This window comes from Pseudochaenichthys georgianus, chromosome 11 (assembly GCF_902827115.2).
Source record: "Pseudochaenichthys georgianus chromosome 11, fPseGeo1.2, whole genome shotgun sequence".
In the NCBI taxonomy this organism is placed as follows: domain Eukaryota; kingdom Metazoa; phylum Chordata; class Actinopteri; order Perciformes; family Channichthyidae; genus Pseudochaenichthys; species Pseudochaenichthys georgianus.
This window is the reverse complement of record NC_047513.1, coordinates 11,457,896-11,471,027: the sequence shown is the minus strand read 5'-3', so window position 1 is coordinate 11,471,027 and position 13,132 is coordinate 11,457,896. Positions and strand designations below refer to the sequence as shown.

General features: G+C 38.5%; 1 protein-coding gene across 1 annotated transcript; it reads left to right on the top strand.

The window, feature by feature from the left end:
- Positions 1-4,381: 4,381 nt before the first annotated feature.
- Positions 4,382-10,632, top strand: smim13 (small integral membrane protein 13). The gene is made up of 2 exons (XM_034095120.2): positions 4,382-4,968; positions 9,474-10,632. Exons 1-2 carry the CDS (start codon positions 4,893-4,895, stop codon positions 9,662-9,664), a joined length of 267 nt encoding a protein of 88 aa, XP_033951011.1. The 5' UTR covers positions 4,382-4,892; the 3' UTR covers positions 9,665-10,632.
- Positions 10,633-13,132: the final 2,500 nt, after the last annotated feature.

The window sequence follows — 13,132 nt, the reverse complement described above, 5'->3', positions numbered from 1 at the left end:
AAACAAACCATGCAATTTAGACTTTGTCAGGCTTAATATTTATCTGTAGATAGATACCCCCAAAGCTTTTTTCCTATTTAAAAGAAGACCTTAACCTTAAAGTATTATTTAATGTTTAAATAAAGCCTTATTAGTTTGTCTGTTTTGCACATCCTCCTATCAGGCACTAAACTGTTTTATTCTAGATATCATTTGAGTATCTTCTTGATATTTTCTATTCTATATTTATATCATTGACCTTCTACTTTCCCACTATTTTGTATGTACTCTTAATATTTAAATGTTTTCATAAAATATAACACATTCAAAAGTGCTTTACAAAAATGAAAGACATTAAGAAAAAGGCATTTTAAACAGTCGTTAAAAGCAACACAATCTTCCTGCATTCCAATTACTCTAAACGTGCAATAACGTGCTTTAACCAGTAGGTGGTTTGGGTTAAAAAGCTGTCAAGTTTACAGTGTTAACAAAATAAAATATACTGCTGTTTCTGGTTTAGTTTACGACGAATATTATTTTGTTATTGTTTTGATATTTGTAACACAAAAGCGATGGAAAAAACCCACAGCAACACAGAAAATATGGTCTTAACATGACCCAGTGGTCCAGTAGTGAATAAAAAACAATAATATCAAAACAAAATATGACTACTAACTTTATTGTGAAATTAAAACAGAACGGTAAAAGAATAGTTTCCGGTCTATTCTGAGCCCGATCTCTGTAGATAAATAAAGAACTACGACAGATGTGTAATATTTAATGCAGCCAAACCATTTATTACAATGTATTCATGTGATGACTTTCAAAGAGTAACGGAGCGTCCACACTACAGCTTCAAAAATAGCTTGGAGCTGGGCGTGTCTGGTGCTTGGGGATTTTATTCAAGCAACACGACCAACAACCAATCACATGAATCTCCCGCCCCCGACATACAAAGCAAAAAACCCCGGGGATTTTATGGGAGCAATATATATATAAACTCCCCAAACAGGCGAAAACCTACCAGTTCCCCCCACTGCCTCTGCCTCCTCCCTCCATGCCTGGTTCCTCCGGTTTGTATCCCGGTAGGTGAAGAGGGTCTGGTCAAACAAAACCGGGTGATTGCTACGGCGATAGTTAGTTTCTCCTCCAACTTTTTTTGAAATATAGAAATGAACGGCGGGATATCTCTCCCAGCTTAGACGCGGTTTGATTGGCTACGGCTTCAGCTGTCAGATTTTCAGAAACGGGATTTGATTGGCTGGCGCTGGCTACTCCGGCGTCTCCGGCGACGGCGGAGACGGACCGTTCTGCTACCCACAATTCAGTTCGGCGAAAAAGCGAGGCAACGTGACGTCACCCCATTGAAAGTGAAGTGAATGGGCAGATTGGAGTTTTCGACGCTGTCGACGCTGTAGTGTGGACGGGCCGTAAAGCAAGCACTGCTGAATAAAGTATGATTTTCTCTTTTACGAAACCTTTTTTCATATGGAATGCAGTTGGAGGTCAACCAATCACAGAGCTTGAGGACTAATCACGGGGTTAAGCTAAGCACATGGTGTAGTCCAAAACGATAGCTGAGGATTCTGGGTAGGGTTCTGCCATCCAAAAAATCTTTGTTTCTCCGAATCGAAGGGGGAAAATACAAAAGCATTGCACACAATTCAAACCAATCAATGTTGTGTAATTAACAAGGATAATCTGGTGTTTTTTAGTCGATAAGTAGTGCAGATATCACTGTAAAATCAATCGACAGTAAGGAGAATACTTACTTCCGGGTGTAAAATTCTCCGTTATCCAATGGGAATGGACACTCGTAATACAATACAGGGGACATGATCATTATCTTTTAAATAACGGTAACTAAAGGGAACAATCTATTTGACACAGCTGAAGCTCTGGCCTTCCTTAAAAACTAACTAATTTAATAAAAATCACAGTTGCATTACACACAATGCACTGTTTTTTGAGAACACAAATTCGTAACTAATGTCATTTTTACATTCTGACGAAAAATAAAAATTATTATGAATACAAATAAAATAAAAGAAGCCTCCCGCGAGTTACTACAAGCTATAAAGTAGATTTTAAAAAACGTTGTATAGAATAAAAGCTCACTGCGGGACGTTGTAGAAATGTGTGTGTGCACCACGACAAAGGAGCCTCATTCACTTTACATTGGGGTTGTTTGCGTGGTGCAGACACGTAAATGTAACAAAGTTCGTGAGTCCACCACGCAATGTGGTGTTAAGGAGTCGTGGTGGAGTCACGCATTCTGGTGAGATCAGGTTGACATAAACATGCTCTTATACATTTTAAAGAAAAATATAAGATTGTGTAGGCCTGTGAAAGGATGCAAGAACAATCTATTTTGAGGTAATTGCACTTCTACAGCACTGTGTTTCAGAGGAAACATGCATTTTATAGTTGAAAAGACGAAAATGAACTTCTTTCACAGGAAGAGGGCAGACCGCGTGTTTATGTTTCTGATTGAGGTTCCAGCTGAACTGTGTGGAACGTTTTGTTGCATCAGATAAGATCTGCAGAAACCTTCTTTGAAACCAGGTCAGTGCTTTCTGTTCTATAGGCCATTACCATAGACTGAATGGGAGATAACACACTTTTCTAGTCCCATATTGTCTGCAGAATCCAAATTCAGATTCAAGATTTCTCTTTTTGTCCCACAGAGGGGAAACTTGCATTGTTACAGCAAAGAGGCAATACCGCTTAGACAAACGTAAAACAGTAGGAATCAAGTGTCAAGCACACGTAAATGAAATAAGAATCCAAGACATATTCAAAGGAAAGATAAGTAGCAGCAGAAAACTGTGAACATATTGACGTATCCCTTAAGGCAGATGTAGCACGATTTTTAGAAACAAATGACTGATCTACATGTCCAACAATTACAGAGCTACAAAATCAATTACTGCAAATATTGATGATTTTAAATCCAGACAAAAAATATTATTTAATTCATTAATAATTAATACATTGTTCAAGCACTGTTAACAATTATTTTAAAAATGCAAGGCCTTGTTATTATTAATATTATTATTATTATTATTATTATTATTAATATTATTATTATGTTGAACATTTTCATTTATTCATTTCCTTTCTAATTCTAAATATTTTATACTGTATTATATAAACTTTGTATTGTGTTGTTTTATTCTCTCTGTACAGCTTTAACTTCCCTCTAATGTGCATTAAAAATAAAACTCAGTGGTAAACCTGTTGGCTAAACATGTTATGTTTTATTCAAATTCAATCCAAATCCTTAATAAAAAAATCTGGTCGTTAAACCCATTCAGAGAGAAGGCTCCTAAAGGCTTTCAGATGCCTGGGCTGGATCCACGTACTTGAGTTATAGCCAGTGTTCTTCTTACACGTGTTTAAAAGGAAGTCTTGAAGAGTGACTCATGTACTCACCGTGCCTCAGCAGAATATGCAAATACTCATGCTACATGCAGGGGTGTGCTCCACTGCATGTCAAGACATGAAGTGCTGTTCCTCAATGTCAGAATGAGGAATGAGGGTGAGTGACAGGCTGTTTTCAGGATCACTTTTGAGATACTTTTGGAACATTATTAAATCAAGACTTTACTTGTAATTGGGTATTTTTAGTCTTTGGTATTTGCAACTTTTACATAGGTTACACGTTTAAGTACTTCTCCCACCTGATAGCGTTATCAATACATTTGATTACATATTTTTGAATCTAATCTTATTTCATCTTTTCACAAGATACTTTTGTACTTTTATATTTACCTCAAAGCTTCATTTAAATACTGTTTGAATGTAGTAAGAGAAACCAAGCAAAGGTGGGAGCTGACTTGATGAGAACATTTGTGGGAAATATGATGTGTCAGAATATAAGAAAACCTCCAACTCCGAAACATACTGACACTTGAAAACAAATCACCGGGTTAGGCGTTTGATGATGACTCCTCCTGCTGGATATGCAAATACAATGCAGTAGTGCTTTCAAATTTCACTCTAAAAGAAGGAAACCTAAGTAAAGATTGTTCTTCTTTATCCACAATGTTTAAGTTTGAGATAGAATAAGGTATATTTGATGTTAACTGATGATTTTGGTGCAACCTTGCTTTGTTAGTTTATTTTGTGAAGTAATGACCACAACAGGTTTTCTTTTATCTTCTTGATACCAGAAACGTTTATAACTGTCATTTAGTGAATAACATGTTTTGTGGTCCATTAGTATGTTTAGACTGCTAAAGTGTGCTTTTCTAATAGTATACAATTATTATTTTAAATAGCTGAGCTGTGGGTTTTCTTGTGAAATGTTCTTTCTAGTTTTTTTACCAAATAAATAATTTGACCTCTCATTTTACTCTGGTTCAAGATTAATACAAAAAGGTTCTAGACGAAGAAGAAGAAGAAGAAGAAGAAGAAGAAGAAGAAGAAGAAGAAGAAGAAGAAGAAGAAGAAGAAGAAGAAGAAGAACTTCATTACCCAGAAGTCAAATAGATCTTGCACATGCGCAGTGTGAATCAATATCATGACGCTTATTTTGTTGTCTTCTGAGCCAAGTTACTGTAGCTGCTGCACTGTCTCTGTGATAATAACAACACACGTTGCAGTGATGTAGCACACAGAAGAAGGACTAAACCCTGCTGTGAGCAGCTAACGTTAGCTAATGCTAAAATCTGTTATTTAAACTAAAGTGGCTCCGTTTGACAACCAGCTAGCTAACTAGCTAGCCAGACAGGCGCTACAAGCTGCTGTGCGATGTGCTGCTGTTTGTTTTTCTCCACAGCTAACTAACTCTGCTGGCAGGCGGCTAACAGAGCTAGCTAGCTGCGTGTTTTAGTGTGCGGTGTGGGGCAGAAAACACACCGCAGGCAGACCCCTCCTTATGCTGGTGTTGTTGCCCAGTGTCCGCTAAAATGTGGCAGAGTGTCGGGCTCACACTGCTGGTCATTGTGGCCACACTGGTTTGTGCGCTGCTCTTCATGCTGTTTGGTGAGTTTAAAGGAAATAACCTCGATCAGTTACTTACGTAACAAGCTAACTTTCTGAGCCACACTGTACCTTATTTATCTGTAACAAAACAGCTTTGTTTTTGATAGATTGTGAGGGCACAACACTGCTAACTCATAAGGATATATGAGTTAGGGTCCTATCATGTTCTTGATATACACATGGTAAGGTATTGTTGTTGGGGTTTCTTAGTTCAAATGAAACACGGATAAAAGGAGGTGGATCTTTTTAAAATGCAGCTTGAATGGTAGATATCCGTCCTGCTACTGTGAGATATTACTGTCTGGATGTATCGTTAATGTGTCATAAGACTGGTAACACGCTGCCCCAATAAGAGGCTGCAGGAGCGGATTACATATTGGCTGATCTCCTTAAGGAATATTGGAACATTTTCTGCCCTAATGTCTAACTATTTCTGTTAAGTTGTCTTGTATGACAGGTCAGGGTGTATTACATGTCTGGCACGTTTCGATTTCAGTACGGCATTTCTATTTTTATCACGAGCAGAGCTGAATTCACAACATACCCCTGCTGGCCTCCAGCAGAGTCTGTTTTTCTATCTCCTCCTCTTCCTCCACCTGATCAGTTTATGTCTCTTAATATATACTGTAACTACAGATCCAGGGCTAAGCAGCTGTTTTCTTGAAAGATAAAACACCCTGCCATATTAAAAAAAAAACGAACAATAGTTTTGAAAGTATTTCCAGAGTCCCAAAATAATCCTTTGCCATGGTAGAAGAATTATACAAATGATCTACTCGAGTAAAGTACCAACACGACACAATTAAAATATAAATATGAGTAATTGTAATACATTTAAAAATATTACTTAAGTGTAACTACAGAAGTATTATCAATCAAGTAAAAATAGATTTTATGCAGAATGGCCCTGTCAGTGTTTGTTAAATATAATTTTTTGATATTGTTATTATTATTATTATTGATGTTTTAATATGTTGGAGCTAGTGCTGTGCGGTATGACAAACAACTCGTGACAAACAAAACGTATCTCGTTTGTTTTCTAAATTATCACGTTATATCACAGTATTCATTTATTTTTCACTGATTGGAAATCTATTTACATGTATATGTTTTGGCCCCACACAAAACAAATGATCAGTGGTGGCCCTTTATGAGTCTTGTGTGGTGAAGGGATCAGAATGCATGGAACAACTGCAATATGTAAACCATTTTATTGTGCAAACTTTGCGTACCACATAACAACTTGCAACAAAAGAACTGTTTGAAAATGCACATTTCAATACTTCTTTTATGATTGACCTCCAAACTTAGGTTCAGAATAAAAAGTGCAACTTAATAAACCTTGCTTCACTCCACTGACACTACTCAAGTACACCAATAAAACTAGTGCAAGTTGGCTGGCACTGAACTTTTATCCTTCAATATAGAGACTTTATCAACCGTTTAACACATTTAATACTCAAAATGGCTACAATATGAACACCATAAAGCACTCTAGCTGAACATTATGTACAGGCTAGCGAGGCTACATTAAGGCTTTGCCAAAGCTTGTTGAGCCCTGAGTCGGAGCCAAATTCAACCACTTCTTTGCTTTGTTTAAAACCATAATATTATAATTCAGTTGTATTTAAAACATGGATCTGAGAAGAACTTTAAAGAAAGACACTTTTTTTAGTTCAGTACTTAAAGGGGACCTATCATGCAAAATGCACTTTTGTACGTCTTTTATACATGAATATGTGTCCCCGGTGTGTCAGGGAACTCACCAAGTGTCAGAAAACACAACCCTCTCTATTTTCCTCCATACCCAGATCTCTAAAAAAGGGGCTGCAACGGATCTGATACAGACTGATCCAGATTTGAACACTTTACTGACGTCAGTAAAGTGACGCTACGGCTATTGGTCAATTCTCCACCTATCTGGGGAATGAGAGGTTGGGCCACGGCCGGCCATTGCTGCTCGAAAGCGCTGGAGATGCTGTAGTACATATGCCAGGCCTGTAATGGCGCGTTTCCACTGCAGCGGGTAGCTCGCTTTAAGCGTGCCGAGCCGTGCAGGGCCCGTTTTGGTTGCGTTTCCACTTGGCCTAGTACCGGCTAGCGGGTCCTAATTCACAGTTTTTCTGGCCCCATAAAATCGTGGTTCTAGTGCCAGGAACAACCAGGCTGAGTCGGGCTGAGTATGCTAAATTAGAGAGAGAATTGCTGGCAAGGGGGCTACAACTACAACAAGATGAACATATTTGACCGTGATTTAATTGTAATACACGTTTCAAAATGATGCCGAAGTAACAACATACTGATACCGGTTAGTAAAAACCATGAATTAATGCTTTGACAAGTCTGCAGACAGACGGCAGGCGAAAAAACCTTTTAAAATGCGTGTTTTCTAAATGGAGCTTGGCTGAGCTAACGTTATATATGCTCCGACCGTCCACACTCACAGCAACGGCCTATACAGACATAAATAAACCAGCGACTGTATTCGCCATGACACAGGCAGTCTGTGGTTTGTACTTGTTTAACTTGTGTCTAGTTTCTGAACAGATATGAGGAGCTGTGAGCTCTGAGTGCTAAGAGCTAACGGCTGTGTTGTTTTTCTGGGGCTCTCATTGAAGATGACGTCACGGCTCCGCCTACACTGCGTTACTATAGTAACTACCCCAGTTCCTAAACTGTAATGGAAGCGCAGCATTAAAGTGAGCCGGGCCTAATAAGGCCTAACCAAACCGAGCGAGGCCGAGCGAGGCCTGCAGTGGAAACGCGCCATAAGTGGCGCTGTAGTCTGCCACAAAAGCAGCGAAGAAGACTTCCCTTGCATGGTTGCCATGGTTGCCCTTCTGTTTATTCTCCGCTGTGGCTCTTTTTCCTCCCTCCCCGAGGCAAGCGTTTGTGCCTCGTGCTTTAAAACAAATGAATAATGACTCTATATAATCATATGTAAGGGATAATGTGCAGCGGCGCGGTCATTATGGGGAAAAGAAAACCGACAGGCTGATCAGGAGCCCGACGCGAAGCGGAGGGATCTAGATCGGCATGAAGGTGTTATTATCCCGTTATGTTATTATCATTATCCCGCTTATTACATGGCCACATGCTCAACAAAGTAACGACATGACTCCCAATATTAATTGAAATGCTTTTATGGAATTAGAAAATTATTTGATTGATTTAAAAAATAGTTGTATTGATTTAAATTGACATGCATCCGCTAAGTAAAGTAGTCCGTTGTTACTGTTTGAACTATCGTAGCAACGGCAGGAACTGCTTCGATAGCGTTTTTGAGGAGCTTTTTGAATACAGATTTGAAAACATCGTTGCTTGCTTTAAAAGTAGCACAATTCATTATGTCAAACCTTGGAAAGTATCTAGATACCCCTGCCCTAATGCCAAAGTAACTGCCAACTCCCCTCTCCTGCAGGGGGGCGTGGTCAGTTGCAGCTCACAGAATCAGCCCCCTGCAAAAACAGGGCTGGAAAGAGCAAATAGAGCGAAATGAGGCATGGCTAAAATGGGGTATTTTTTTTTTTTATATTTATATACTTTATATAGGTATGGCCCTACAATATATGTTTCAAATATAGCATGATAGGTCCACTTTAAATAAATACACAGCTGTTATTTTCCACAGCTGCCCTTCTGTCCATCTTGATGAAAAGTAAATACGATATTGAAATTTATTTTTGCAAAATAGCCCATTTACCAGCTCTATCCAGTCTGTTGCCTTTAAAAATAAATAAATAAATAAACATACTATTAATTTTAAGAATATGAAACAATAGAAATTGAAAAATATTGTGTCAAATGATACTTTTAAATGTTGGTTCATGTTGTACACATCTTGGAAGAGACGTCATTTCTGGCCGCCATCTTTTTTTTTTGATTGGGTTAAAAATATTCTGTACCACTTTACAATAAGACTACCCTTATAAAGGGTTCATGAAGGGTTTATAATTAGGTTGTAAACATTTTATTAATCATTAACATCCATTTATAAAGCAGTTCTAACATAGTTGTCATGCATCAACAGGCTCACTATTTGGAAAGATGACTAAGCCTTATATTGGCTACTTAGCAAGAATCAACTCAGTGAGCAACAGACACCAAGGATGCTGGCTGATGAAGAAGACAAAGTAAGCTAGGTAGCCAATATAAGGCTTAGCAGTACAGTACATGTGGGCTCTCTATTTGGCAAACAACCGGTCACAGTTGCCCTGTTTATCTCATGTCTTATAAAAGCTTATTAATCATTTATAAAGTGTTCACAACCTAATTAATAAATGAATTGCAAACTATTCGTAAACCCTTTATAAGGGTAGTCTTATTGTAAAGTGCTACCAAATATTCTAATCAGAATCGGCTTTATTGGCAAAGTCTGTACATTTCTTTGTGTATACTTTCCTCTGTGACTCAGTGTAATGTTACTACATGAGGTTCACCTGTGGTTTTAAGACTGCCTTTATATGCCAGTAAACATCCTCTCCCCCTGTCTGTTTGCCCCTCAGGTTGGTATGTAGTCTGGCAGCTCTTCCTGTCCAAGTTCAAGTTCCTGCGCGAGCTTCTGGGAGACGCCAGCAGCCCGCAGGCGGAAACGCAGCCGCCCGAACCCAAGAGCGAGTGGACAGCCAGCGCCCCGACGAGGAGTCGACCCCGGAGCGCACGCCAAAGAGTCGCCTTCACAGAAAACACTTCGTAAGATCCTTCACACTGCCACTGTTTCCCTCACTCACCACCCCTCGCTCTGAACCGCCATGTGTGATCGTCAGAGGCGTGGCCATTCAGCCCTCCTCTCCACCAAGACACTTTAAACTGACCAGGCAGATCTCCTGGTTTCAAAGGGAAAAGCCATTACTGTCCTTTTCTGCGTGTTCATTCTGGGTCATTATGTTCTGGGGCTCACCTCACGCTCCTCCTCTTATCCTGCAATAGTGACGGCCACGCTGCTTCCTGCCACCCATGTGAAGTATCAGAGGACACAAAGAGATGTGCTCATTTTAATCTACATGTTTTAATCTTGTCTTAGAAAACAAAGTCTTACTTTGAAAAAAGTAGGCGGTTAAAAATGAGCTTGTCTGCATCATTTCAACAACTGAAGATAACCCGAGAGTAATTTGTACAACTGACGATTTTCTTTTCTTTGATGGAGTGCAATGAGAGGAATGTGTCTGCTGGTGTTTTGTTGTTTCTTGCACAGTGTACTCTGCGTTTAATGGACAAACATAGAAACTGTCAGTAGATAAGGCCCAACGCCTCCCAGATGAAGATATCAAATAACTTGTTGTGTAAAATGTGACCTTGCAACTCCTCGTTCTTTAAAAATAAATAGATTTATACGTGAAGAGTCAGGAGAAGGTTTGAAGGCAATCTAAGTGTTGAGAATCAACGTTGTTACTTTATCAGTCGGAGCAGCGAGGCTTCCTCTCCTGTTCCCCGTGCCTCGGCTGCACATGTGCCAGTTTAGATGGCATCCACTGTTCGTCACATGACCTCCTTTTTGTATAGCTGACCGGTTTGAATCCATTAGAAATCAGAGCTGACCAATATCTGTGTGATATTCTCCCTCCAGGTTCAACTCATGTAACTCTTGCACCTTTTGATCAGCAGTGATTCATTTTCTTCTTCAGTGGAGCAGTAGCTTCAAATAAATAATACCATGAGCACTGACCTGTGTGTTGGACTGTTTGTATGGACATTTGATTTATGGTACCTTTGTCTGTAAACATACAAATGACTTCTAACTGTAGAAAGATGACGATTAAGTTGAACAAAAATGTAATCCTCCAGCTATATTAATACCTGATCAATCATTAAGGTTATTTTTTCATCAGAAATATTTAATATTACATTAAATTAAACATCTCTTTGTTTTGTACTGACAAAACAAGACGGCCCTTTTGACTTGATGAACTTGGGTGGGTATTATTCACTATTTCCTCACATTAAGAGACCAAATGATCATTCGATAAATCGAGAATATTATCGGCAGATTAATCAAAGACAAAATAAATAGTTAGCTTAATGTTAGCATTATATAATATTTAGTTTCTCCCTTCATGAATCTGGACTCATTACCACAAATAGAAAAATGTGGAAACATGATTTGCGGTCCAGTCATTTGATGGAAAATGACAATTGCTCAGAGAATCTAGCTAGTTAGCTATATGCTAATGTTTTTCTTCTATTATTACAAGGATTTGTGATATACCATTATCCCCTTTCCTTTGGTAAAGGAGGGTCCTGTGTACCCTATGACGAGCGAGGTCAGATAGGAAGAATTGAAGCACCTTTCCTTAGCAGCCAACCACCCTGTTTATATAAAGGCCTCAAACCAACTGCCTGTTACGCTCAGAGGCTTCATTTTGTGGAGGCAGAGCTCTGGGGAAGGTCCCAAAAAGAACAGCAGCCTTTGTAACAACTAAGATATTCTTAGTTATAAGGAATCTTCCTTGAGATGACTGCTTGTCTAGACTGGGGATCACTTACAGAAGGATAACCATCACTGACAAATCCTCAGCTAGAGACTAATGAAAGCATTCTTGGAGTTTGAAATAATCCATTTAAGGAATCTCTTAATTTGAAGATGATTTTGCTAAGAGGTGAGATTGGATTGTTTGGCCTCCTTTCCAAGCAACTTGTCAGGAGGATATCAGGCACGGCTCATCATGACTAAGGGACAAGTCGCCATAACGTGAACCCAGCTAAGCTAAAGATTGCTGTGCAGATTTGAAAATGTCCGGCCTTTGCCGAGCCCCATCCAACCTGACTGAGCTCAAGAGGATCCGCACAGAAGATTGGCAGAACAATCTCCAGATCCAGGTGAGCACAACTTGTATTTCATCATATAAGAGAATGTAATCTGTGCCAAAGGTGCAGTCTAATGAAATCAATCAATTTGAGATGGTCTGAATAATGTGTCATTGGTTAGGTTTTCACCAGGTTTTCGTATTAGATGGAATTTGCATAACAAAGTAAGAGAAAAGACAAAGAAAAGCAAGCAAAAATCAAGAAACAATATTGAAAAATAAAAGACACAATATGTTTAACAAAAATACTAAACCAAAGAGGGATATTTACAGGTAACTTGTTCCAATCAGAAGGAACACAAAACAAAATGTTTCAGATCAAGGGTCTTTGTAATAATTGTAAGTGTAAAGTAAAAGGAATAACTTTTTTGGAAAATAAGGATTTTAAAAGTTGAAACGTTTTTTTTTTAAAGACATTGTTCTCCAGTCAGACTTGGACCATTTTTGTCAAATAAAATAAAAATCTGATTAGTATTATCCTGGAGGACTTTCATTTGAGCTACAGCTCTCCCACCGTCTCCCAGCTCCAGCAGTATGTTCAGCTGTCTTGCCAGCAGATGGCAGTGTGGCACAGATAGAAAACAGACAAACTGTCACAGCCGAAAGGGGAACACTTATGAGCAGCATGCTACATAATACAGTCGATTCACTATTGGCAGTGTTGGAAAGGTTACTTACTAAATCTAATATGTTACAAATTAAGTGATATAATGAGACGTGTTACTTTAAAAACGTATCTCACAAATGTGTAAATTGGGCAATAAAGCTATACAATCCCGAAAGACATAAATCTAAACCAGGCAGTTTAACCCTCACATCACCAGTGCCAAATAAAGATAATCAACATATATAATATATATATATATTTTATTCTACATAAAGTGTTTAAGCGAAAATAATATATCTGGCTTAAACCCCTTCGAATTAATGACTTTAATTTAATGGCATTTTTCATTAATTTGGTAATTTGAATACATTGCTGTGTTACATGTATTTAGTTGCTATTTGTGAGATAAAATCCATCTACATAGAGAATAAAATCCATCACTTTCACACTTCTTTGAGGATGGTTTCAAACTTATAACTAGATTTAAATAAACAGTTAATTTGACCTTTCTTAGTTTTGAAGACAGAAATGAATGATAAAACATATCAAGCACCTTCTCCTCTTCTTGTTGTCTCTGCACCCTTTAAGCTGTGGCTGGATTACCATTAATGACTGCCCCTGGAGTGAATGCAGTGAATTCATCTACTATATGCATAATATCATTTGAGCTTTAAAAGAGCATTTTAGTCTTTGACTAAGCTTAATCCATGTCAGCCCCGGGGGTCATTAGTATTCCTAAAGTGCTTGAGCATAA